General features: G+C 49.1%; 7 protein-coding genes across 7 annotated transcripts; 2 read left to right on the top strand and 5 right to left on the bottom strand.

Annotated features, from left to right (window-relative positions):
• Window position 1: 1 nt before the first annotated feature.
• Window positions 2–4,767, bottom strand: BJX68DRAFT_276174 (uncharacterized protein). The gene is made up of 10 exons (XM_071048032.1): window positions 4,054–4,767; window positions 3,704–3,999; window positions 2,089–3,652; window positions 1,853–2,037; window positions 1,619–1,819; window positions 1,578–1,585; window positions 1,407–1,547; window positions 812–1,367; window positions 411–569; window positions 2–376 (listed from the first exon to the last, which is right to left on the bottom strand). Exons 1-10 carry the CDS (start codon window positions 4,460–4,462, stop codon window positions 137–139), a joined length of 3,759 nt encoding a protein of 1,252 aa, XP_070898526.1. The 5' UTR covers window positions 4,463–4,767; the 3' UTR covers window positions 2–136.
• Window positions 4,768–5,451: 684 nt separating this feature from the next.
• BJX68DRAFT_276169 (uncharacterized protein) lies at window positions 5,452–6,569 on the top strand (the record flags this gene model as incomplete). The annotated part of the gene is made up of 3 exons (XM_071048031.1): window positions 5,452–6,009; window positions 6,217–6,411; window positions 6,459–6,569. 3 exons carry the CDS (start codon window positions 5,452–5,454, stop codon window positions 6,567–6,569), a joined length of 864 nt encoding a protein of 287 aa, XP_070898525.1.
• Window positions 6,570–8,316: 1,747 nt separating this feature from the next.
• BJX68DRAFT_255608 (ferric reductase family protein) lies at window positions 8,317–10,076 on the bottom strand (the record flags this gene model as incomplete). The annotated part of the gene is made up of 4 exons (XM_071043071.1): window positions 8,317–8,423; window positions 8,474–8,681; window positions 8,741–9,541; window positions 9,588–10,076. 4 exons carry the CDS (start codon window positions 10,074–10,076, stop codon window positions 8,317–8,319), a joined length of 1,605 nt encoding a protein of 534 aa, XP_070898524.1.
• A 5,722-nt stretch (window positions 10,077–15,798) lies between these two features.
• BJX68DRAFT_255607 (uncharacterized protein) lies at window positions 15,799–16,803 on the bottom strand (the record flags this gene model as incomplete). The annotated part of the gene is made up of 4 exons (XM_071043070.1): window positions 15,799–16,236; window positions 16,295–16,323; window positions 16,421–16,520; window positions 16,615–16,803. The coding sequence occupies 4 exons, from the start codon at window positions 16,801–16,803 to the stop codon at window positions 15,799–15,801; spliced, it is 756 nt and encodes a 251-aa protein (XP_070898523.1).
• A 753-nt stretch (window positions 16,804–17,556) lies between these two features.
• On the top strand, window positions 17,557–18,318 carry BJX68DRAFT_255606 (uncharacterized protein; the record flags this gene model as incomplete). The annotated part of the gene is made up of 3 exons (XM_071043069.1): window positions 17,557–17,671; window positions 17,727–17,882; window positions 17,945–18,318. 3 exons carry the CDS (start codon window positions 17,557–17,559, stop codon window positions 18,316–18,318), a joined length of 645 nt encoding a protein of 214 aa, XP_070898522.1.
• A 1,345-nt stretch (window positions 18,319–19,663) lies between these two features.
• On the bottom strand, window positions 19,664–21,166 carry BJX68DRAFT_267332 (uncharacterized protein; the record flags this gene model as incomplete). Its single annotated transcript, XM_071045798.1, has 2 exons — window positions 19,664–20,929; window positions 20,981–21,166. 2 exons carry the CDS (start codon window positions 21,164–21,166, stop codon window positions 19,664–19,666), a joined length of 1,452 nt encoding a protein of 483 aa, XP_070898521.1.
• Window positions 21,167–24,978: 3,812 nt separating this feature from the next.
• BJX68DRAFT_267331 (uncharacterized protein) lies at window positions 24,979–26,248 on the bottom strand (the record flags this gene model as incomplete). The annotated part of the gene is made up of 3 exons (XM_071045797.1): window positions 24,979–25,792; window positions 25,865–26,142; window positions 26,198–26,248. The coding sequence occupies 3 exons, from the start codon at window positions 26,246–26,248 to the stop codon at window positions 24,979–24,981; spliced, it is 1,143 nt and encodes a 380-aa protein (XP_070898520.1).
• Between the last annotated feature and the right edge of the window lie 74 nt (window positions 26,249–26,322).

Raw genomic sequence — 26,322 nt, 5'->3', positions numbered from 1 at the left:
GACCACCACGGAGGGAGGACCGCCAACTGGCGCCTACCATGGGTGCAAGGCCCAGACAGTCGTCTGCCCACACTTTTACGGCTCTGTAGGTCTACAGACCATTCCAGGGTAATTGAGTCTCACAAGGCCCTTCGCGTCAGAATTCCACCTCGCGCGCGATCGACCTGATCGTGTCTTCATCCATCTCAGGGTCCCCGGCGAAGTGCATAAAGACCATATTGGTGTCGTCCTCAATCGCCGCTTCATAACATTGTGCTGGGGTGAGCACCCGGAGATTCTTATCATAGAACGTTGCCTGCCGGTTTCTCGCCTCCTTTTTTGCCACACGTTCTACCTGCGATGGATCCGACCGATCAACGACCACCTCGTGCGCCGTCTTCCAGTGTCCGTCTTTCTCTCGGACCCGGAACACGATTGTCACGGGTCGAGAATCGGCCTCTGCCCGACGGGGCATCACATCCCGCGCCCGCCGCTCCACGATACGAGGCGTGAGCTTTTTGCGGTTGCGTCGCTCGCTCGCACTCGGGAAGGTCGCGCTGGTCACTGTCGGTCCCGGATCCTCCGGCGTTCTCACGGGACCGGCCAACGCAGTACCGGCGTTTGCTTTCACTCGCTTTCCAGGTTGGCCCTGCCCGCGTGCTGGGGAGGCACATTCCCGATCTGATTCAAAATCTGGCTGATCACCGCCAACAGCTCGGAGGAAAGGTGCCACAGACGCGACAAGCTGCCGGGTCACCACGAGGTCCCTTCCAAAACTCATCAGGACGGTGAAGCTACCATCGTCAATCGCGGCGCGAATGCACTTATTGACCGCAACTCTGCGGAGTTGGCCATCGTAGAAACGCGCATTCCGTCTGGGGTCTCGTGCGTATCCGTCGGCAAGAATCTGCGCCTCGGCGACATGATCAGGGCTCACAGATACCACATCCGTAGTCCTCCATTTACTTTGCTCGTAGACCTGGAATGTGATCGTCACCTGCCGCTGGTCTTCTTCCATCTCTTTGTAATCCGTTTCTTCCAACGGATGTGGACTGTCAAACAGGAGATGCTCCTCTTCCTGTCTCTCGATCGCTTCTCGTTGAGCCTGCTCCGGATCGGGCATATTGGCTGGGTGTCGTTCGGTGTCCTGCGGAGAGGGCCTGGCAACAGCAGCACTGGTCAAGTTTTCATCACCATCATCACTATTCCATAAGCCGTCTGCGATGGCGGCATCCCGAGTTCCAGCACGATTGATATCTCGATGCGTAGGCCCGTTCTTCAGCCGCAGTTTCCCCACTCCCTTTGATTTACTTAGTTGCGGACTCCTTCTCAGGCGCTGACGTGGAGAGCGTGGGAGGTCCTCATCGCCCAGTGAAGTACCGTGCGAGCTCTCGACCGCAATAGGCGCAGGGAATTTAGTATATGACGGACTAACTCCAGTCCGTGGTTTTGGACGACCCTGTGTCGTATTATTGGCAAGGTGTACACTTTCATTTTCCAGCTGGCGTTCCTCTTCCCTCAACCGTGTAATCAGACTCGGCAAGTCAGCGGGGAGCTCGGTCACAGGCCTGGGGGCATAATCCTCCATGGCTCCTGACGTTTGTAGCTGAGTAAGAGCATCTGCGGGCTCCCAAGCTACTCGATCTTCTTGGAGGAGTTCTTGACCCGCACCCGTGATGAGCTCCGTTCCATGCCCCATTTGCTCTCCTGCTGTTCCATTCTGGGACTCAGCTGGTAATGATCCTCCAGAAATAGATTCGAGGCCATCCGGTTCGTCGACCGGCCGAGTTATTTCCCGCCCTCTGTGCTCTGCGATTGGTTGCAACGTATCAAATCCAGGCTGTTGTTCAGCTCTTGGCTCCGAGTTTGTCACGGCGTCCTGTGCTATCGACTGACCTCGAGTGGCAAGCGATCTTTTTGACACTTTCCGATTGCCTTTCTGTGTAACATCATACGGTTTCCATGACGCACCCCTACTCTTCTTTGGGGATGTTGGTGGCTGAAGACTTGAATGGCGTGATAGGGTAGTCGGCATTCCACCGCGATCTTCCACCGACTCTGATTGATTCAGCGTAGATGACCCCATGCCCACGTCCACCTCCACTGCGCCTGCTCGCTCCTCTAGTATGCTTGACATATCCGTATCGATTGGCGCCCCTAAAATCGACTGATCTCCAGTGGCTACACCCTCCACCCCAGGGCTCCCACGTTCTGATCGATTAAGTAGGTCACCTTCATCGATCTCTGTGCATTCATGTTCTTCACTGTCACAATCCATTCCTAAGCTAGGTACCGGCTGTTGTTCGACATTCTCCAGTCTAGCTTGATCTTCCGCGTCAGAGCTATCCCAATACATATCCATAACCTCAGACACAGTAGACGCCGGCGCTATGAAGCTTTGTATGGAAAGGTCTTGGGAAAGTGGGCCGTGCTCTACCGCCTGTTCTATTTCTTGGCCTCGGCGCATCCCCTCTCCCTGCCTCTGATGTTGTTCTTCAGGAGTTTGCGAACGATCCTGATAGCCATTGAATGACGCCTCATCAAAGCCGCTTCTCGACATAATGTCGTAGGACAATTCCGATTGTAATCTCGGCATATCGCGTGGGATAAACAAGGGTGAAGGAGGATCACTGAACGATGACTGCCCCAGCGAAGCACCTTGTAAGGTCGTTGGAGAGGGCTTACCGAAAAAGGCGTAGTAAACGCTTCGTCTCACCTCCAAGGATGAGAGGTTTGTTTGCGACAGTGTCGCCGAGTGTAGTGTGCCCAAGAGGATATGTGGGCGGTCTAGTTGCTGGGTTTGCGCCTGGGGCACTCCACACCGGTCCTTGAGCTTAATTGCTCGACCGGTTATGTGCGCTACTGGTGCGGCTTCATTTGGAACAGCGAGAGCAAAACAACCAGCAATCTGCTCAATAAGAGACTCGAAGGTCTCACTGTCATAGTGGTAGTCATCCGGCTTCCGTGCTTTGAGCAGGGCTGCCCGAGCAATCTGCTGGTCAGGGGACTGCCTTAAGATCGCCTTGATTTGGGGAGTACGAAATCCTAGCTTCTTTGCAAGAGTGGCCATTCCATGAATCACGCTCTCGTCTGCCTTTGCTCGTGCCTTCGCCCGGGTGGGATTGGCCTTCGGTCCGCTCTGGAGATCCTTCGCCATGTCCGGGTAGTGTCGCATCGCGTACATCCAAATTTGACGATAACCCGACGATATACGTTCATCCCTAGATCCAGGCAGTCGTCGAAAAGAAGTTTCCGATGTCTGGATTAGGCAAGCTCCGTTAGAGCGACGAGATCGAAAGCTATGGACTAGCGCGCTTCGCACAGTTAGCTGTTGCTTGTTCAGAAGAATGAGCCGTTTCACGGCGTTGGCACAGAGTTCCAGGTAGGATATATCGCGGAAGAAGGTATGAAGGGATGGGATGATGCCGTCGCACATTTCATGGGACCGCATCTTCTTCCATATTGCAGCACGTTCGGACCGGTTGAAGTTGGAGAAGACCTCGCCGCCGAGTATTTTCCCCTTCACCGTCTTCCGGTCAACTTTAGACGCACGAGGAGCGTAAAGCTGCAGTGCGTCAACTGTGTACAGGTCAATAAGGGCCATTCGAGTGCGATCATGGTTGACAAGTGCTGCCCAAAAATTCTTCACATGTGTCAAGTAGTGGATAAGTTCCTATAACAATAAGTCAGGGATAGCCTACAGATAGCGAGGAGTGAGACTGACTTCATCACACTTTAACGCCAGGACTGTGTTTAATAAACCAAGGCTCATCCCATTCCAGAGCCCGGGGATCGCAAGTAACGCGTCAAATGCTGCACAGAGATTTGTATTATCTTGGGAAGTGAGCTGCCTCAGCCGCTTGGCTTTGTTCGGCGATAGTCGGGTCCACCAACGATTTTGAAAGAGCGCGTTCGCCTCATGCTGATACTGGCGGATTTTCCGGTACACTTCTCCATCACTTGGAGCCTTTTCGTTTGCATATTCATCGATGAGTGCAGTCCGTAGATCTGGGCTTATGTCTACAAGGGAGGATTAGTACGAACTTGGAAAATCATTGCATTTTGAAACCAGACCATCCAGATATAGATCCACCGTCCACCACCGGTCAAAGGGAGGTAAGGTTTCCTCAGCGGCTTTCAATCTATGTTGGCCATGAAGGCATTGTACTTGGTGCCCACGGAAAGAAAGGTGGACGTATTGCTGTTGGCAAGTTTTGAGTTCTTCAGCGGTCAGTCCTGCGGCTTGGCATGCTCTTCCCAAGTGCCGTCTGGAAACGATAGCAGTCACATGATTCCGGATATCGAGCCGCTGACAACCATCCTTGGCGAAGATATCACGTAATCGGTCCACATTTTTCTGGTCAATCTCACGGCTTGTTAATGGCTGGAGATAGATTTGGTCGAGGTCTATTTTGGCGGTGCCTTGGTATTTCAGGAGTCGTTCTGTAGTTAAGCGCCGTTCAGTTTCTGTTAACAAATCCATAGCTAGGTCGAAATGTGACTTCTGCTTTGTTATAACGATATCCTTGCTACGGAAAGGGCCTTGACCTCTCAAGTACTGTTTCCAAATCTTAGAATTGCGTTGGCCTAAATCCCGAATTTCAGTTTGACTTACCTAGGATTGCAGAAGGTTTGCTCAGCGTCCAGCTAGTACAGGGGCCAGTCACAGTCAAGTTGGATAAAAATGGACCGAATCAAGGCGAGTCTTCACCACGTATAATGGAGCCTGTAAAGTCAACTGGTAGACGAAGTGTATCGCAAAGTTTGGCTTAGGTAGTTCTGAATAACAATAGTGTACAGTATTGATCACGAAGAATAAGCATGTTAAGTACAGTGGGTAACGAGTGTCCTTATATATCCCCTTTCCTAGTATACCGCTCGTGGTACGTTCGATGATATACGCACGTGACCCCTCATGGGCAGGTCCTGGGTGAGAGTCCGCCGTACAAATGCAGCTTCTTGCTTCTAGTCGCAGGCGCCCGGCTTTGTGACTGTTAACACTGAGGTCTCGTAACAGTATCGCGCGGTTTGAAGTATCACGGTGGCTAACTTATGGCAGGGATTGGGAGCAGATATATGAGGCATCCCGCCCCTGTAGTAGATAACTCCTAACTCAATGAACAACTACTTTCAACAATATTCTTAAAGGTGAACATTCTCAACCCGATAATATTTTGCCCGCCGAATTTTATACCGGAAGAATTTTTCGACCCCGCGACTGGGTTCATACTGTAAGAGGTCTGAGGTGAGACAGAACTATTTATGTTCAGCTGAGTTGACGTTATGTGGTACTTATTTGAACACTCACCGGGGTGGTTTTCGCGGGTTAAGCCCACTGTCGACACATCAGCGCATCGCTCTTTGCATTATTTTCCATAAAGGAGGCCTCCATCTGAAAACAGAGACAGGAATATTCATCTTCTTGGTTCCTATACTGTGCGAGCTGATTTTTCTTGTCGACGGCCACATACCATGTGTGACCGACCTCTCACACAACTCTACGCCAAGGATTTTAAGGCTAACCAACCACTTTCTCCAACACCCACGCCAGTGATCGTGCAGAAGGAATTTGATGACCTAAGTAACCATAAGCTGAATAAAGGGGGAGAGCAATGGGAGAAGCCAGGAAATTCAAAGAATGCCGTCTTTGGCCTTGCACGAGATGTATCCGAGGCCAGCCCCGAAAGTAAGCGCCAGACAGCTCACTCGCCCGTTATCCGGAGAGGGTCACCCTGGCACATATTGAAAGATCTTTTTACCTGTAATCTTGCAGGCCCCGTCTCTATTGCAGTTCATGAAAAGGACCCTTCTAAGGTGATCGCTGTCCGTGCATTCTCCAGGGAAAAAGCAGATACGTGGCAGCAGGTGCTTCAACAGACTCAACACCCCAACGTCATCTCTGCAACCGAGATCTTCAAGGACTATGGCATGACATACTTTATTGTTGATGACCTTCCTTTGACTTTGGAACACGTGGTTGCCTGTGATGTCTTCCCATCTGAGCTTCAGCTGGCTTCTATCCTGGTACAGGTATGGATCACCAACCGCGGCAAGAGAAAGGCACTAACTCAAAGAGGTACTTGATGGACTATCGCATCTACTGGAAAAGAGGTTTGAGCACCGATCGCTGACGTGCTCCAATATTCTTCTCGGACAAAATGGTGTTATTCAAATCGGTACAGGTCGTTCCGTTCCCACTCGTCCTCTTACTAACGAATCCGGACAGCCGGTTTGGAGCACTGCGTCGGGCGGCAGCCAGCCCAATCTCAGACTTTGATGCTCCAGGCCTTGGCTAAAGTTACGATGTTTCTCATGCAGAAGTATCTGAAGCCCGACGGTGTGATTGGGATCGATGGCACACGCTGGCGGTCGGATGCCCTGGACTTTCTGTCAGCAACCGCATCAGTCGCGACCATCCAAGGGTTAAGAAAGGTTAGCTAACCATCTCATCTGCATTATTGGTATCTTACCATAAACAGCATCCGCTGCTTACCAAGCACCACTGTTCTGCAGGCACGTTGGTTGGGCTTGCCCGCCTCTGCCTCATTACCACACGCACTTTTGTTACGAAACCATGGGTGCAGAATTGAACAAGATAGGAGACAAGTACATGTCATGTAAGGTGTAAGGCTGGTTCCTATTTAGTTTTGTTTATGTTACCATGCTGGAAGCCAATAGTATTTCTACAAGATTCACGTTAGTTGAAGTATGGCAGGTCATGCCAACAAGATTAACCACTCCGCTAAATGAAACAACGCGAACGAAGAGACAGTGAATCAAAGATTTTACGGTCCGAAACTCTGGAGATTATTAGATATTTTCTGTTTTGCAAGAGATTCAGCATTTACTATTGCCTGCCATACCCCCTCAAATATCCGGCCTGTCTTAGCTTCCTGGTCTACTGCAGAGGCATAAGCCAGTTTCTCTTGCCTGAGAAAGGCATTTTACTAACTAGAATAACCAGGCGGATGCAGAAAGTAAAATTTATAGAAGCATTGAGTTGGATGATGCTGAAACCTTCATTGATACTATGAGTCCGAGATAATTGAGGAAAGAGGAGTCACCGGTGGAGAGCATACACAGTGTCTGTAGTGCAGCATCAGTGTCATGCAGCAAGACACACGCTCTCAATCAAGGTACAAGCATGTTGGTTGTGATATTGCTACGGGGAGACATCATTAGCTCCGGTGTATCGGGCTCCTCGGGGCAGGCAGCAAGGATGAACGTAGCAAAAGTTAATGTACTCCCAGAACACCATGATCCTCTAGCCTGCTACAGTTGAGATAATACAAAATTACTTGAGTGCAATGCACTTCTTGAGGCAACTAGGAACCGGTGCCTTTTTTTGACGGCTGCGGGCAGTCTGTAGTAATCCACGACCCCTTCTTCGCCCCTCCTGTGAAGGAAAGTCGAAGTGAGTTTAATGACGGCAACGTATCCGCTTGGCTACAGTCTAGGAAGGGCAGCAGCATTCTAAAGGGTCCTGTGCAAGGAGACTACCTTCTGCCATGGGAATCTGCTTGAAGCTCCATGCCGTCTTTGCCAACCCTGCATAACTGCAAGCAGCGGAACTTACTCATTAACATAGTACTGTATGTAAAAAGGATGGATACATAAGTTGAAGGAATGGCGTCAGAGCCAAAGGGCGTAGCAGGTCCCATGAGCGTCGTTGCCAAGGATAGAATAAGGGTAGTCAGTTGGCGGCAGTGTGCCAATGGATTTATTGGTGTTGTGGTATCCTACCGCTAGGACTTGACAAGGGAGGCGAATCGCAAAGAGAGTGTGTTAGTTAGACTGCATTGGAAATAGGAGCCCTATAGGCGTCGCTACATGTTCTAGGCTATGGGAGTTGGTGGTACAGTACGTACTCTGGTCTTCGGGCAGCTCTATCAGTCGGTCTCATAATGGACAGCCCGGCGGCGGCGGGTGAAAGTTCCCACGGCTTGGCAAGGGCCATTCACTGCTTAACAATGAAGTATCAATGGAATGGTGTGCAAAGCAAAATGTCTGTTATAGTTTTCTGCGGGACCGACGCATGCATAAATTGAACAAAAACGGAATAGAGACGAGGACACACCTCAATTTTTGGAAGGTCCCAAGTGCATGTTAGCATGTCCCGTAGGGCGGGGAAAGCAGTAGTAGAGGATACTAAGTCTAAATACAGGGTGCCGTCAGTCCAGGCTGATAACTTGAACATTCTTTCTATTTCAAATTTTGTCATTTTTCTCTCCCTCTTTCCATTCTTAGATACTGTACGTCTACTATCATAGAAGAAGCCTTCGATTTCTGTATCCCGGAGCGCCCGCAACGGTCTCGGTCCAACTCAGCGTGTTCGCGTTAATCGGTGCTGGGTTGATACTCTAATTCTGTGAGCTTTACGCCCTGGTGCAGGCACTCTCGTACAACCTTCCGTATGTGATCCCGAAGGTCGTCTGTTGCAGAGACTAGCCAGGACGGTCAGCACATATTCCACGTGGGAAATCCGGAATCTCACCCATCACTAATGTCCGACCTTGCTCATCCCAAATGTTGGGCAATCTCTCAACCTTGTCGCCGGATGCCTCAAGAGATATAATGCTTCGATAATCAGGCACTCCATGGTAAATATAAACTCTCTTATGTTTGCCAAGCGGCAATCCATTCTGCTCAATGCCGGCGCTCACGTCAATGTCATCGCCGACGTAAATCGAGATATGAAATATCTAAAATGGTAGTCAGTGTCGGCCGTAGGTGAACACCTGGGCGTAGATCGAACACAGACATAGCCGTCATCCACGATATCATCCTTCAGGAGTTTATTTATCAAAGACAGTGCAGGCGTCATCTTGTCAACAGACTCTACTTGCCACACTAAATGTAGCCGGCGAACCTGGGAGGTGCAGGTGTTATAACCATAGATCATTTTCTTTAGGTACGGAATTGCCACGGCAATCCCAGATCCGCTGGCCAACACTAGAATACTCTCGTAGTCACTAGCTTTTTCACTCACTCCATGAGGTCCAGTAAAGAAAGCCAGGAAAGAGAGTGAGCTCCCCGCAGCATCAGGGGCATGGCGAAGAATATCCGCAGTGAAACCGGTGCGTGGCTCTACTAGAAGCTCCATGGTATCTTGCTTGCCTCTGGACCACGACGTAACCGTGAAAGGGTGGGTTTGCATCCACGAACATAAACTGACAGAAGGCATCCAGAGATTGATATACTGTCCAGCTTCTACTTTCACAGGTCGAGGCAATAGAACGCGAATATGGACAGCGTTGACCGCCGGGTCTTTTTCAGATTCACTCGTGCTGAATGACACTATAGCTCTGGGAGTACCACGGCCAGCAAATAGACCATTATGATACAAAATGGTTATTAGTTCTAAAAATAGTGTTAGCGCAAAAGATCCCAGCGCGACTAACAGATATATCTTTGAAGAAGCGCTCTGTGATAGGAGATGCAGCCAAGCCCCGTAGACAAAGATCCCAGCAAGAATTTGATGTCCACGAAGAAAGATTTCGTACGACCACTGACGAAACCATGGAATTGAAAGCAGAGCGAGTGTACCAAGTGATATCGCAGCCTATCACAGCTTAGTTAAATCACAGTGGTGGAAGCGTATAGCATACAATCATAGCAAACAAATTTTGCTGTTCGCGGAGTCGAAATGTAAAGCCCTGAGTCTGAACTGCCGTAATAATGTGAAATGATAGAAGGGCAACTGCCATCCAGCCAGTAGCACGATGAAGCTTTTGACAAGAGTTCCATTTGATGCCAAGGAGGTCGGCCAGGTAGGCTAGGTGGATAGTTGATAAAGGAAAAATCAAGTTCACTAGAGCCAACTTTCCAGCCCGGCGGCCAGTGCCAGGCAACGACTCGGCTCTGAAGAAGACAACAAAAACGTTGGTTGCAGCATATAATAAATGAAGAATCACACCGGCTCTGGTCCAAGGACCGAAGAGCCGATGTCTACGTGTGACGAAGGGTAGCGTTAGGTGTCGAGACACAAGGCGAGAAAACAAATCTTCACAGCCGGCAAGGAGAGAGAGAGTCCGGACTAAGAAAAGAACCGCAAAAATACCGCCACCGATAATAGCATAAATAGCTAACGGGTCCATTTTGCGAGAAGGAGAGACCGTTGAGAGAAGAAGGAATCATGGACAAGGGAAGGAGTACATGCAACGCAGACACCCCTTTATAGTCCATGAAGCTAAGAATGAGGCCCTCCCGCGCTGCAGAGGCCTGAAGGAAGGCGCCATCAACAGGCGCATATTGGTTCCATTACGTTCAGTCGATTGATATGACCATTCGTCCGAGGCAAGAATACTTACTCACCCTCAATCTCACGATTTCGGAGGCCCTTAAAAAGCATACTGTACGATACCACGTTTTTGAACCACAAGATGTCTAGAACAGCTAATAAATGTTCCTGGATCGAGAAGCGTGACTCTGAAACCAGTCGAGCAATATCACAACAACGTCAGCGCCGTAAGAGTGGTCTACTTTGCATCAAAGCGGCAAAATTTTGCCTGGAGTACATATGAAGCGTTGTTGTCGTAATTAGTTAGGGTTTGGAACACCGGTCAGACGTATATTCTTGAAAGATCATCGCAGGCAGAGGGTTTAAAGACGCTCCCTAGGTTGGTAAACGCCGTAATAGTGCGGTTTATACTATCTAATTCACTCTCCTAGTCGATTCCCTTCCACGTCTAATCCATCAGACAATTGGGGGTACAGTAGTTGAAAGATACTGTATAAGCAGAAGTTCTCCTGACGGCGACAGTCGGAAACGTAATTTGTCCCAGAGAATCTCATATATTCAATGAATCAAAGAGATTAAAATGGTGACATCGGTTTTCGGAAGCCCTGTACAGCCACCTCCGTTCATTTTGCTCTTGATTTGCCGGAGGAGTAAGTGAGCGAAGTCAGAGTCTGGACTCCTTCCAATCTTGGCTCGGGAGAAGTTGAAATAAAAGAAACCTGAGACAAATACATCACCGCTTCCGCTACTTACATGGACCGCTGGTATTCATTCCAGGCTAATATGTTAAGCCATTTCCTGGTTGAGGTCAGTCAATCCTGTGATACTAGTTCCTCATCAGGAAAGCAACAAGATGCCTGGAAATCAGCCCATCAGGAACATTCAGAGTACGTTAAACAGCACCAGGAGGTGATTGAACGCTTAACAAAAGAAGTTACCAAAAGATAAACTTAAATAAAGGTCAGCGAGGCATCCGAGTACAGTACTCCTAAAAACTATTCAAGCCTGGCCCGCCGACGGAAATGTTTATGTCATAGTGAGCATCCAGATTTTGGGGAATAATTCTAGCTAGCCACTCATATGTCACTCCGCTTGGGCGGCTAAAGCCTGAAGATCAAGCACCCCCATTATGCGATTATTCCATGCGAGAAGGCCACTAAATAGGGAGATTCATGGTTTCCTGTCAATCGTTTCCTGTGCCTCACGCGACCATTTTGTCAAATCCTTGACATGGTCCCAAATAAGAAATACGTAACGGCGGATTTCGCTTAATTGAATCAGCGGCAATAATTTCTCTTTTGTAGTACTTTCCTTACCCGATATCGGCTGTATGTCTTCTCTCAGGATTAGTTTCGGACGTCGTCATGAACATGCGAACTAGCTTGAATCGAAGAGGAGTAAATAATCAACTTACCGTTCACTAATCTCATCTAAATCCCTTCAACTGGTTAATTGCAAATTAGTCGGAAATATGGGAAAGCCTTACTGGACGTTTTCTCCAATCCTAAAGACGTGAATAGTTAATAAGGGGTAATCTATAATACAGTATTCAACCGCAAGGCTTACCTGCTAATCTCCTCTCTCAATCCACTATTGCGGCTTAACCTTAAACGTTCAAGAAGCCCGTTTGGAAATTAAAAGTTCGTCTTACCAGATGTCTCCCTTCATCCTAGTAAATCGAGTCAATACCCTTATCATAAGAGCTCAGTTGGAGAGTAAGCTTACTCCACCAAGACCTGTTGGATTCTGTCACTGCTTCAATTCAGCATATCGCCTGCCTGTAATCTGGTACACGCCTACATCTCGTCGGCAAAGGTTAACAAAGAGCTCTCCTCAGTGTCGGAATACTGATCTTCGGCGGTAATGCCTACGCCTTTCGCAGGCGGGCCAAATGCAATCCCCTTCATGTACTGCACCCACGGGTTGTAGCTTGTTGACATTGATATATCAAATCGAAGGGGGTTAGATGAAGTAAGGTTATGTTGAGGAAGACTTTCCAACCTGATGAAGAGGTGTGGACCGCTGTAGTACAAAAAGAATTGAATGGACGGGTAGTGGCATTTATAGATGCAATGAAAATTCTTTGGTAGGTATTGCACACCCCTAATGATTCTTGGGACAAAAATACTCTTGCAAATTGCTCAACAATGCAGCTGAACCATAATTTGCTTAGCACAGAAACTTGTAAGATCCTATATTCTATTTAGGCCACAGCTGTTCTAGGCACCATTTCAATCCGTATGGCGGATATACTTTCAGACGGTTGAATAGAATCTTCAGTTAGTACATAGTTTAAGATGGGTAAAGAGGTCAACAGCTTTTCTCTTGGGCGCAAACAGTGGGGTTTAGTTCTGGTCTTCCGCCGTGCTGGCCGTTGGATACCAAATGATGGCGCAGTTAAGGGGCAATACCATGAGCAGGTTACCCTGGCCTCTGATCAGCTCACTGTATCCCATCCGATATAGTATAGTGCTCAGCTTAAACCCATCATTGGACTGAACTTCGTATGAACGGGTGAACGCAAGGGATAGGGTTGCCTGAGTCAATACACTACTGAACGTTACTTAGTCGTCTCGCACTTTGCAGATTGATTTGATATGTCTCTGAACTGCGAGCTGAGAGAAGCTAGGCAGATACTGGACTTTAAGCCTCTGATAATTTTCCCATATTGGCACAAGATGCAATCCGTCAAGGTATGTCGTAGTAGGGCTCCTCGTTCGTAAGCAATTACAATAGATTTTTGAATTATATTGTGCTGCAGAAGCATGACCCCACAACTACTGTGCGACTTTCCTCCTTTTCAACTCTCCTGTCCTGTGTGTCTGTCTTTTTTGTTGTTGGGGAAATGGCTTAACTCTTGAAGGCCGGTTCCGTGCTTCGGGCTCTGCGGTGCAGGAACCAGAAATTCCTCCCTTCGTTTCAAGTGAAGGATCCGGTTTAAGTGGCGATAATGAGCCAGTTCTCTCGGGGCCGCCTCCTGTTGATAGACCTGGGTATGAGCGTAAGGATTGTCTGCCTATGTTCGGCGTAGGCAGGCAGTTTTCTCCGACCAGTCTCTGTGCGGTACCCGCACTGTGTACTGCAGCTTCGTGATGTAACATCCTTTTTTGGCATACGACACTTATCGGCTGTAAATTTGGAATCGTACGCGGTCCCCCAAGCTCTTCTCAAGCAGCTGCATCGATTTCCGTCCCGTCCTTTAGCAATGGGTCTTGATTAATTTCAACCTTCACGGACTGGATTAAAGGAGACGGATAATTCGGATACTCCTCTTGTTTTTTACTATCGTCAACGTCAAGTGGAGAACTCTCCCTGGTTGTACGCCGCTCCGACTCCTGACACTCTGGCCGATCCGGCTTCGGCGGGAGACGTGAATATTCCGCAGGCGCGGAAAAACTCCGAGTTTCCTGTACCGAAATACCCTCTTGGTGACTTGTCGCTTGGGCGAATGTGGCTCGATTTAGGTTATTAGCCGCACACGTCTCAGCATCAATCAAAGTGGCCTTTCGAGACCGCAGTTGGTTCTCAATCTTTTGACTGACCGAAAAGGCTGCGCAAGAACCTGTAAGCAAAAGGAAATGAAGCAAGTCATCTGAATGTTTGTAGAAGAATTGCCATACCTGCACTTGCAAGACTTTTGATCCGTTCGATCTCTTCCAACGTACTATCTATTGTGCATAGTTCCCTTTCACGATCTTTCGGCTCTGGCCAGGGTGAGAGGAATTGCCATGGTCGACCCGAACGAAGCAACGCGCGATCTGGCTCAGCCAGCTTAATCAGAGAGCCCCTTACTGTAATCGGATCCATGCCATCAAGGAGCTGAGGAGAAGGCCCTAGAGTAAGGACAATCTTTGCCCAAGATATGTGTGGCCCATCAACGACATTTGGGGTTCTGACTGAAAAAATCCCACTTATTTGTTCACAAAGGACTGTGGCCATTAGCGGTTTACCAAGGTGTAGGGCGAAGCTCTCCTTCCGCTCTGCAACTAGAGTGTATTTCCGCAATTCTCTCAGGATATGAAGCACCGGCATATTGGAGACATCCAGGTACTGCAATGCCTCTGTGCCCTGACAAGATTCATACTCAATTTCGTCGGTAATGCCATGAAGACTGAAGCCATTAGAGCTCTCTCTAGCTTTCGCAAGAGCTGTACTCTGAACAACTTGGCTTTGCATCCTGAGGGCCACGGAAGGTCACAGTGAAGGTTCTGTGGAAGTACTAGAGGGTCTGGGAAATGAGCTGCGAACTAGAGGTAGATAACTTGTATTTCATCAAGCAATATAGAACATCAGATTTCGAGCCTTAGCCGCGCCAAAGCAATCGTAGGTTGTGGATACTGAAAAGCTAGTATTATTGGTGGCACTTGGATGGGAAGTCTTTCTAGTTGTTAATCTCTTTGAAGGTCAATTGTGACCATCTCTGGTAAATAGCACCCTGTTGATTTATACCCGTTCAACCGAAGGTGATAATTGATTCGGTTACAGCGCCTTTGACCCTCTCACGTCGATTTTTGAGCACAATGTTAATCCTCTGTAGGATTTAAGATCATCTTGCGGATTCTGGGGAAGGAAAAATCAGTTAGGCAGTTTTCCCGTGCTTTCATGGGTCTCTATAGCCTAGCGGCGCAGTCTGGGCCTCATACATCCATTATCTTATACTTGTTATTCGCTGGCGCAAGGTCCCTAGCCGTGATGGGCAATGAAAGAATAATTTCTTGTTAGTATTTCCCACAGCCGGCCTTCACTCACCGCGTCATAGCATTTTGTTTGGCGAAGTTGCCCATCAAAAGCCCATCTTTCACCGATAGTCAACCTAAAATAATCAAGGCCCAATTAGAATTAAGGTTTTTTATAAGAAACTAGAAGATAGATCAGATTCGAGAGGTGCCCTACAGTATGATCGAAAGCCGAGCCCACAGGCTGAACCAGGTGAACATATACCAACAGTGTGTTCGCGTATTGTAAAACCAGTTCATGAATGTCCCATAGATTTGCTAAGTAAAGTATCTGAAGAGCTGATGTTTGGACGCCTAAGCCCCTGCATATCCTTCGTGCAGGTTTCGCACCACGCCGTTCCTCGAAAATATAACGAAAGCTTGACCATTTGATATATAGAATATTGTTATATCTACGGATTTAACGCTTCACAGGGAGGATAGTGGGCCAGCGAAATTCAAATGCAGTACGTTTGGCCATGTCTTTGCCAACCACTGACTTCTGGCCTTTTCGATAGATAAGGACTTCACTAACTGGTACATCTCAACCATGAAAGCCGCTTTCCGCGGCCATTACCCTGTTCTTGCTCCCGAATAGGAAATGCTCTTCTCTCTCCACCACGGGCCTGTTGTCGTCGTTGCTAAAACTTGGGTTCAGTGCAGCCCCAGTAAGATTCCGGAAATCAGTCGCAAAGTGTGCAGTATTATGTGAAGAGGTCGGATATCCTCCAGGACTTGGGCCTGTAGCCCTCTCTTCTTCATTTGATAATATTTCCCTTCCCACCTCCTGCCGACTAATATTGACGGGCACCTTCATACTGCACTGTACAAACTCAACTTGCTAGTAGTAAACTTTGTGGTTGCTCACGCCGTGGTCTCCCATAGCCCCGTTCCCGACTCCTCTGGCTGGACCTGGACACCTTCAATACGAATTCTCGCGTTCTTTAACCACAACCAAGGGGACCTTTGCTCCAATCGCGGGAAATGGACTCCATCCCCCATTGCCCCGGTTATCTTGACCATTCCAGCTATCCCGGATATTTCCAAACGAACCTGCTTCCAGTCGCTGGTCCCGATCAGCGCATGATGACTTTTGTCTTCACACTCTGGAAGAGGAGGGAAGTCAAAAACAAAATTTATAGGAACATATTTGGTGTTGAGAGGTAGAAACGGGCGGGAACCGAGAAACATCGGTTGAAGGTTGAGTTGCATAAATGGTTCCTTTTCGTCAAAAGGTGATACGGATACTCGACTATATGGCAGGTGGCCTGACTCTGACGGAGTAAACTCGAAGTTCGCCCGCTAGCAGTATAGGTTTACGTTAACACAAACGTTGGCAACAAATAATGTTGGCACTTACCATCTTGGGAACGTTCCAGTTTCGCCGTCCTAAACGATATTAGCTCTCGTGCCTGCTCTGCAGTACTGGCCTTCTTCAACATTGGCATAATGCACGCAGAGATGAAAGAAGATCATCAATACACACCTATAGATACAGAGTCATCTGTGGAAACATATGCTCTGGTAGCTCGGTACGTCTGTTTCCCAGACCAAGGGATCTCGAATGCCCCCGGTATCCATAGAAGCTCGTCATAAGCGCCGTTTGTATGTCAATGATTAGTAAATATATTATGGAGCAGGTTCTAAATGCTGACCGATTGGGCTTTGCAGGTACCGGACAATGACACAGGCTTGAAAGCCCCTGGTAAAGGTCTGTTTCGCAAACAGTGACTTTTCTTCATTCTTGTGATATGACGCTGAAGCTGGTGCTCTTGCTGACGATAGTCGACTTATGCACATGAAAATGTGACCACGAGCATCTTCCCAAGTTGAGGGCGACTCTATATCTGGCTTCGTCTGTGCAGACATAGCGTGTGAAGGCAGGCTTTCCTGGGAACGGGTACTTTCACGAATATGGATTTACGTATTCGAAGGATGGTGGTCTGCTGAGCCTATATAGCAAGCTCATACGTGCAAAAGTACAAGGGCGCTTTTAGATCCGTACTGGTATATAGCCCAAGCACATGTCTATACAGGCAAGTGAGTTATTAGCCCCCGTATCACAGGCTGTAGGCGTTCGATACCTATCGGTTTTGTTCAGCATTTTTGCGGCGTTCAACCCGAAGATTGTGGCATGGTTTGATTACTTGTCAAGCACAGGTATGAGGGAACTTGGTGCTCATACCAAAAGTTTAACAGCAGGGTAGACACGCACCGGAGACTAGTACAGCGGGTTGATTTTACCCATGGCACCAACGGATTCGCTGGTGAACGGGGTAAGCTCGCTGCCTCACGACAAGTCTTCCCAATTTGGCCATTTCAGCTTGGATTGTTTCAAAGGCTGCAATAAACATTCTTGTGGAAATAACCAGAGTGCGGTTGACCCACCACCCAAAACAAATCGTAAGCCTATGGTCGATAGCGAATGCCCAGGGCCGATTTTCTGATTATGCCTTCACTCCGCGTATAAATAACGTTTGAATTTCCATCACTTATCATACGACGTACCTAGCATAACGGACTGAAACCCGCCGCTTGCCCTTGACCATTGTATCCTACGTGCATTCAAAATATCAGCATAGCAACTTTCATTTCAGCCCTTTCCTTCTTACTTTTGCAGTCATGAGTGTGCGCTTTCAGACAAATGACTCCGACTACATCATCCTCGGCTTGTACGGGGTTTTCTTACTTTACCATGCGCTAAATAAAGGGAATGTGTACCGAACTCGATGTCAAGGTATAGTAATCCCCGCTTTCAGACATGACTGCATTTCAAGGCTAACATGTCCTAGGACTTTTTTGGCATATCATATCAGGGGCACTGGAATTGATTATGTTTTACGGGAACTCTAGATGCTCACTAGTGGCAGTTACAGCATGCTGTGTGCACTCAGTGACATCCCTGGCCTTGGTCAAATATCTTCCCAACGGTTACCCTCCTCACACAAGTGAGTGATATGATTGAGTAGCGATCATACTTACCTCGAGCGGATATACTAACCGATCATAGGGCCAGCGTATCAAGCGGGAGCAATAATGCAGCCATTACTCGTGATACGTGCATACTACAGCCAGAATCCCGTTCACTATCATTCTAGCATGATGCCTCTCCATGGATTTGTGTACACGCGCGCTTTAATTTTCCTTTTAGGGACAATGGGTCCATTGAGAGATTTTATTAAGAATGCAAACTCACCGTTCGTGTACGCTGAGTCCGTTCTAGGGGCTGCTCTTATATCTGTCGGCCACTGTTATGGATCATGGCCGGTACCAGCGTACCTGACACTCATGCATTTACTAGGGAAGATAAGCCTGTGGACAGGTGAACAGAGCGAATATTACAGGTATGATACTCCTCACTTGTGTCTTTGCCCTGTCAACTAAGCAGGAATGGTCTTTAGGAGAAACGGCGTGCCCGCCAGTATTCACGTCAGGATTCTACGTTTTATAGGGCTTTATTTCAGTGAATCATCCGCTACCGCTCCTCAGATAGGCCATCTCCCTGCGGATAGTATCGGGGAGAAATATACTAAGCATGTTTAAACTCAATTATTGGTACTAAACTGTGCCCCGAAAGAGCAGATTGAGGATGCAATATTATAAATAGTTATTGAACAAGGCATGCATTTTTCACCGAGCCACCTATGTTCCATTTTCCTCTCGCTGGTCTTCAATATCAAAAGCAGACTTACGCCAACACTGTAGCCTCAATAAGTGGGTTGCGTACTTGAAATGCCCGCGCATTGACGACTTTATTTCACGACACTACGCCTATCTAATCCCAGTTGCCCAGACCGTACGAGGATGATAACGTATACGTAAAGTGAAAGCAAAAGTTCAGTTGCCTGGTCCACGGATAGTTTTAGCTGATCAAATTGTTCGGTTATACTATACTAGCTAGTATCCTTCGCTCTTCGTTTTCTTTGTCCGAGATGACAGGCACCTCAGAGCAATCAGCAATTGCGCTATGAGCCAATGCAATTGTCGAATCACCGCCCTACCGTCTAGTCCTAGCCAGTAATGGCTCAAGCGCGGCCAGATGTTGCTGGGCAGGGTTTAAATTACGGAGATTCTCCTTGATTCTGATATACTATAAACATGCTCGAGCTGGCTTGCAGGCTGGACGCAACACCCGCCGCATTTCTAATTCGCATCTCAGGCATGTAACACAGGATCATCATATTTGCCAATATTTCCATTTATGTAAGCATTCGCGTCACCTCTTTGTTTGCTGTTTTCCGAGCCGATCATATTTTGCTTTGAAGAGGGCTTCAACAGCCTCAGCCTTGAGAGGAAGGGCGCAGATATTCGCGGCTGCAAAATCGTTGCGGACTTTAGGGCGTAGCTCTGCTTACGAGCAGTACATACAGGTAGTGTAAGGTTTTATAACAGATATTTAAGCAGTTTTCCTTATGTCATATAACTAAAAGAAGCCCAGAGATGTCGGGTTCTGAACGGAGCTGTAGTCGTGAGGGATCTCAATTCGCCCACCATTGGTCACTGGGAGAGGTCAGAAAGCAGCTAATTGGCATTTATCTGCCATTTATCGGGGCGCCTTCGGATGCGGAAGGGTGTCGGCGCCTGAAGCTTACCCTACACGCCGGCGGCTTTCAGTGTAGGCCATCATGGACAAGGTTTAAGCGCCATACAGCCTGCACAATGGATAGATCTTGTAATATAGACATTGATGGCTAACATTATTACCAGTAATCCGATTTGTCTCTAACAATCACCCCAACGTATTTGTAAATGCCCCTAACATGTTTAGGTAATTGTCCTGATGACCTGATATTACGTTCATGTCCTGCGTGGGGGTCAACCACTGGCTGGCACCAGCGCTCACTGCCGGTTGCCCAGCGGTTGCCGTCACTTCTACTCCTCTGTTGATCATAGAACGGTTATCCAGCCCTTGAATGTGAGCCTGAGTTGGTTGTGTTTGGTTTCCCTGTTCAATGGAAGGCACTGCCTGGCTGTTCATGGGCTGATAAAGGCATGTATTGGAATATCCATTTGTAGTTTGGGGAGCCGAAAGATGATGAACCTGCGTGTGCTGAGCCACAGGCTGTGACTGTACTGAACCAGGCCACCCATGGCCTACCACTTGTCCAGTCTGTGGTTGTGAGAGCACTGACAACTGTGATAGTCCTTGCGCGGGTTGCGGCAAAATGGTGCTAAGTTGATTTGGCTGGAGCGTTGCAGCTTGGATGCTCTGGTTCCCAAGGCCCACGTGTGAGAACTGTGCCGCTGCTGGGGCCGATATTATGCCGCTGTTGCGTTGAAGAGCGGCACTTGAGGGCCCTAAATACGTCTGCTGTAGTAGCCCATTTTGGGCGGTATGTACAGGGTTCTGTACGATAGCATATGGTGATTGTTGAGTGAGAGTGGAAGCGGGACCAGGCTGCCGTGCAGCCAGCATAATATCTGAGAGGGCTTGCGGTTCAACAGCAAGTTGAGGGGCTAAGTCTTGCTGTTCGCCAGATACCATCCCAGGATGGCCCAAGGCTGGCATGGATGGCTGCCCACTCGAGCCTCGCTCGGGCGGATTCTGTCCGACCAGCTCCCGCGAAGAGCCATTATTACTGGTCAAGCCAGCTTGGGATGTCCACGCTTGAGCAGCGGAATCCTTCGGAGCTGTCGGTACGTGGCCCTCCGTTGCTGACGACTGTCTGACACCCTGTGGCTGCAACTGGAGCGGTTGTGAGCGCTGAACGACACGTATCTCTGAGTTTGGAGAGCTCTGCGCAGTAGATCCCCCGGCAGGATCGGACCAACTGACTAGCCGATCACATTCCTTCAAGTCAATGGGCAAAGGTAATTCAGTCTGTGGCAGGATGGCGGTATGGGGCCCGTTTTTCACAAATGGTAGCAGCTTCGGACTAGCCCTGGAGAGCTCCTCGACCTGCAACAGAATCGATGCTGGAGCTCGACTGGTCAGGAATCTGCACAGTGTCGACAAATTGGCGATAAGCGTCGCATAGCCATCCAATTGTTCTCGCTAATAGTCTGTCAGGATAGGTCCTCGCTTGGTTAGGATAACAAAACTCACAAAGTTGTCGAGATCCTCTTGCTTCAAGCCGGTGTTGCCTTGCTTGCTCGTCTCCTCGGTATCAGCCAAACAAGCGTCGCTGGTTTCCACGCCATCTCTTTCTCGAGAGACGTAATCATTGGAGCTTTTCCGAGCATCGTGGCGCCTATGACGATCTTTATGTCGACGCAGTTTCTCACGCCACATTTTGCTAGACTTTGATGTGTCTTCCATGGCCAGATAACAGAACGATTGAGCTTCAATGGAGGTTTATTTTGACCGCAAATCTTCATAGCAGACACAGAGGAGACAGTGGTGGACAGGCGAAAGAGCGGTAATATACCTAAAACCCCCTGCTCTGAACATTCGGTTTGTTACTTACCCCTTTTCTTTCGTATCATAGCTCTTGCTCGGACACTATCTCAAGCAGGGTAATTATCAACACCTACTTCGACGCCCGCGAAATGACAACCTTCCTTCCCGCTCTTTGGAACTCGTACCTGGTTGTTGAAAGTGCTCAACATCATCCAATATTGTCCAAAACTAACGTGTACAGGCACCATGGAACACATCGAGCCACTAAGAAATGTCCCGAGTCAATGTGATAGCCCTGGGCAAACATAGGCGTTCTGGACCCATTCAGCACCAGTCGAGTGACCATGTGTATCAACCATGTTTTACTCGTCGCTCGGACTGTCTAGCGATCAATTTGCGCCTCCCAGAGTGTCGGGTGGAAATAGCCGAACGGAGTCGATAGGTTGCTTAAGAAATTGAGCCATTTCAACTCCGTTTCAGCTAAATTTAACGGGCCAACGGTAGGACCCACATGCAACACGAGCACAAATGCAGGGATTCATTAAGCCCCCCATCATCCGCCCCCGCTCTCTACTCACATGGAGAATTGCACTCAACGACGCTGAGCCTGATCATGCAGTGGAACGAGGATGAATTACAAGAGGTGCCTCGCTGACGAGAAAAATATGTGAGGAGAGTGACTTCCTGAGAGAAAGATAGCCCTCTCAGAGCGAGACTTTGAGACCTCTTGGGGTATGGGATGTCCGAGGTCAGTACAACCGCCTCCAGCTTACCAGTAGGCAAAATGTCTCCAACGCCAGCAAGTCACCCTGCCCAACGAGTGCCGAGCCGGAATCTATAGCCTTACAGGTCTCGAGGTCCTTGCCAAGTAAAAAATTGAGACATCAAGTGGAAAGATACGTATTTCAGGCAACAAGAGAAGCTTTTCCAAGACTCATTCAAGAAGAAGCACGGTTTTTCAGTTATATTGAGAGGCACCTACAGCAATCGGAGGAGTATTTACAGATAGACGCCGCGTTAGATGAACTCTACAGTACTCTTGGACCAAGAGCCATCGTTTTGACAATTTTGTGATGAAAATAATGCTCGGGATAATTTCCGTTCGCTTAATTAGCTGGGAGAGTGTCCTGGCCTTGGTCAAATTCTGGTTGAAAGCATGTCCAACAGCATAGACAGTTGTGGCTCTTGGTGGATCATGCGCTTCGCGTGGTTCGCGCTAGCCACATGAGTGTTGAACATGCGGAAACCTTGAAATTCGGAACCTCGCCGTCCGCTGGTCCGCTGATGCTACCCCTCAATTAGTCAGGGGCAGGTATTTAGCACATTCATATATGGAATTACTATATAAAGACCCTAAGCGACCGGATAATCTGAGTGACTAAGAGCTCTTGGCCGCAGGGTATCAATCCCGGAAGCCATGATAGCGTCTGGAAGAGCCGATGGTCGAACCCGCGCAGATCGATGTCCTTATGTCTCTGCTGCTTGATGTCCCATCAGAGAGCTACAGTATGACCTAGATACTCTTGGCCGCAGGGGCCAACCCCGGAAGTCATGATAGCGTCTGGAAGAGCCGATGGTCGAACCGCGCAGATTGATGTTGTTATGTCTCTGCTGCTTGATGTCCCATCAGAATGGCTGCCTCCTGCAGAAGGAGGAAACTCCAGCTATAGACAGGTACCTTGACGTGGTGCTGGAGCCTAGTAGTTGAGCGATGGATCGCATCCTCAATGAAGCTAAAACCTGTTTGGATAGAGTGGTTTTCCTCCCGCGTTTGAGTTTTGCCCTGAAGCACATACTGTACATCACATAGAGCTGTAGATTATGCAATCGAGGATATATAGCACCGAGCCCCATTTTGTACTACGTTTGGATCGAGTCTCTAATTTCTCCCCACTACCGCTGTAGGTATTGAAGAAGGTCCATTATCGTAGCACTGGCATTTGTCGCGGCCTGTGATGGCCAAAGGGACCTTCGTATTAGCCTTGAAAGCAAGAATCAGATATATTGCTATGTTCAGTATATTCGTCTCGAGACCGCATTTCCAGGCACGACGATACCGTGGAGGCACTAATGTAGGCGCTGGTATACTCGAAGTAATGGCCAAGTAATGCTCGCAGAATGCCAGATCTTCTGCTGTCTGCGCCTTGATTCAGGTAAACCGGTCGACGGCTATAGGATCTGCAGCACTAGCCTGACGGACGTCCTTGACGTTGAACACAGAACGTGTGGATCTGTTGAGCAACTTCGGTCCAACCATTCCGTGCACAGTGCAAGGAGATTAACTCACCAGATGGGCCTGCGGCCCCAAGACTGAACAATCAGCCAGTGTTCAACAATGCGGAAGAGCAGGGTTGAAAAGGTAGGTACACAGTTTCACTCCGCAGATTATCAATGAGATTAACACCAGAAAGCTCAGACACTAACCGAGATTGAAAGCGTGTTCAACACCTAAATAGACCTAGATAATGGCGTACTACCTGCTATCATCAGGGGCACACATCCAAGCAAAGAAAGAGCTGAACACATCTTGATCAGCGGAGATAATTAGCAGGAAAGAATCCACCAACGACCCACATGGCTAATAACCGCAGATTGACCCACCTTCCCCGAGTGCTGAACACTTGTCCCCTGCCCGAGTCCCGTTTCTTCCACTGACTGGATCCACCTGACCCACCTCAGCCCCGTCGCAGTCCACTCAACAAAGTCAGTGTTCAACAGTCGTAGAATAAACCTAGCAGACAAACGCAGCAACCAAGACGAGCACCGTCCACAAACTCAGATGGTCAGCAGGAAACAGTCCACCAGCGACCCATATGGCTAATCAGTGCTGATATATTGACCAACCCTCCCGAGTGCTGAACACTTGTCCCCTGCCCGGGTCCCGCTTCTCCACTGCCGGGATCCACCTGACCCACCTCGGGCCCGTGGCAGTCAGTGTTCAACAGTCGCAGATAAACCTAGCGGACAAACCGAGAATCTGACCATCCACAAGCCTACTCGACTTGCTACCCATAACATCAGCCAGGCCCCCCACAAGTCTGGCTAGGTGTAGCAGAAACCGAAGTTCGTCTCGATGTTCAACACACAGAACCGTCGGGGTGGCTTGATATGCTAAGGAGCACAATTTGTGAGCATCTCTTCTATCTGTTGAACAGCAGTCAAACCGGAATTCTGGACACGGCTGAACGGGGATGGATGGAAGTCGTTGTCCATGGATATGTTGAATTCTATTGCGCGCATCATGCTCAAGGAGCTCAAACAATCTTCAGGGGAAAAAAGAAGCAAAAACCCAGTCGCCTGGGCTCATGACACGTGATCATACACAATCAGAGAATTCGGAAGCGCGACGCGCCTCAACGCGAAATGCGCTCAGGCTGCAAGCCGGGCATCAACGAGACGTCTCGATCTGCAAACAAAGAATATGCACAGTAATTGGTGCTATAGATAGTCCAAACTCTTTGGTTGTGTGGACCTTGATTTTTGGGAGACTATTATGGCACATTTGGCTCATATGAGTGGCCACCAAAACTTTGTGCCCCGGATGACAATTAGGCAGTAGAATACGGTAACTAACTACTACTATATTACTGATAGCTCAAACGCCAGAAGCGTGACACTTTCTTTGTCGCTCACCTGTGGCAGTGCAAAGCTGCGCCCGGAAAACGGCAACTGCCAATGAACGCGTCCGCTGGTCTCCACCCCGGTCAGACCCCTGGCTCCACGGTTGGCGGTCGCGGCCAGTTCGGTCTGTCTCGTCGAACGCCAGGGAGCGACGCTACCTCCGACAAACGGCGTGTCTGGTCCAACAAGCACTGGGCGTCCACCGGCCCACTCAAGCTGAGGTCCACGACGTGCTTGCGGAAAAACTCGACCACTTGCGGCCAGGCCCGAAGATCCTCAAGATCGTCCGCATTGATCCGCACAATCAGCCGCGACGTCAGCGGCAGCTCGAGGGAAACAAAGGCGGTCAAGCTACTGGCGGAGTCGAGAATGCTCAAACGCCTCATGGCTGGGTAAGATTGGCTCGACAAAGGCTTCTCCTGCGGAAAGTCGCAGTCGCAGATGAGGACTTCTTCCAGATTCGGGCCAAGGCTTGCCAGGATCCTGGTCAAGCTGAATCCACTGGAAAACGAGATCTCTAACTCGCGGAGCTGAGGGCTGATTCCACCACAGATGATGTTACCCTCCTGTGCACCCGCAATGGACAATGCGCGTAGCCGTGGGAGCCGGTCCAGGTGTAACATGGTACAGGGCTGCTGCCCGTTCCGCGGACAGTCCAGGCAGTAACAGCAGAAGTTGAGGGCCAGAGTCTCCAACGCGGGCATCGTGGGCAGCACCAAGATGCCGGGCTCGTGCTCAATACAGGAGAGCGATAGACTGCGAAGAGACCGGAAGGACATCGGGACCGTCCATGTCCTTGGCGACATGAAGTCCACGTTCATCGTGCGCAAGGATGGCATGGTGGCTAATTGCGCAAGGAGCATCTGGAAGGCTGTGGCATCTGGGGGATAGCTCACACTGTGGCCGTCCGCAACCGTCTTTGGTCAGCGTTGGGTGCGGAGTTACACACGCTGGATGGGAAGAACGGACCTGAACGTGATGAGGTTCTCAAGACAGGGCAGCAGGTTGAGGAATTCCTGCTGGATTGACTCTTCATCGCCCCAAACATCCATCTCGCGAATGTGGACGCCCCATTCCGCAAGAATTCGAAGCAGACGATTCCGAGGGAGAGGAAACGGCCGGGAATTCAGTAGCACGGGAATAGCGCCGCTGAATCGGATTTGCACGGTGCGAAAGAGGTAGGGGGCGGAATAGCTTCGCAGCACGTGACATGTGTTGTAGAGGCTCCAGAGGTCCGTTGTCGACAGCTGTCTGTCGGTCACCACGAGTCGCCTTCACATGATCTCAGGATGGCGCACTCACATTCTCAATGACCAGGAGAAGGATTTCCACTGGCAGCGACAGGAGCTCCATGGCTGCCAGTCAATACCTACTAATGTCAAGTACAACAGTAGGGGAATCTAGGACGGCATACTCTGGTAGTACTC

This window comes from Aspergillus pseudodeflectus (genome assembly GCF_044049435.1).
Source record: "Aspergillus pseudodeflectus strain CBS 756.74 chromosome Unknown BJX68scaffold_24, whole genome shotgun sequence".
Taxonomy (NCBI): Eukaryota; Fungi; Ascomycota; class Eurotiomycetes; order Eurotiales; family Aspergillaceae; genus Aspergillus; species Aspergillus pseudodeflectus.
Note: the sequence above shows the minus strand (reverse complement) of the source record. Positions and strands in the feature narration are given on the sequence as shown.

Excerpts from the sequence above, each read along its gene's own strand:
- BJX68DRAFT_276174 (XM_071048032.1), bottom strand. The coding sequence starts at position 4,462 with ATGGATTTGTTAACAGAAACTGAACGGCGCTTAACTACAGAACGACTC. Across the intron at positions 1,820-1,852 it reads AGTCGATAGCACAGGACGCC|CCTGGATTTGATACGTTGCA; the intron begins GTGACAAACTCG and ends GCTGAACAACAG. Across the intron at positions 1,368-1,406 it reads CCACGGACTGGAGTTAGTCC|CTCGCACGGTACTTCACTGG; the intron begins GTCATATACTAA and ends TGCGGTCGAGAG.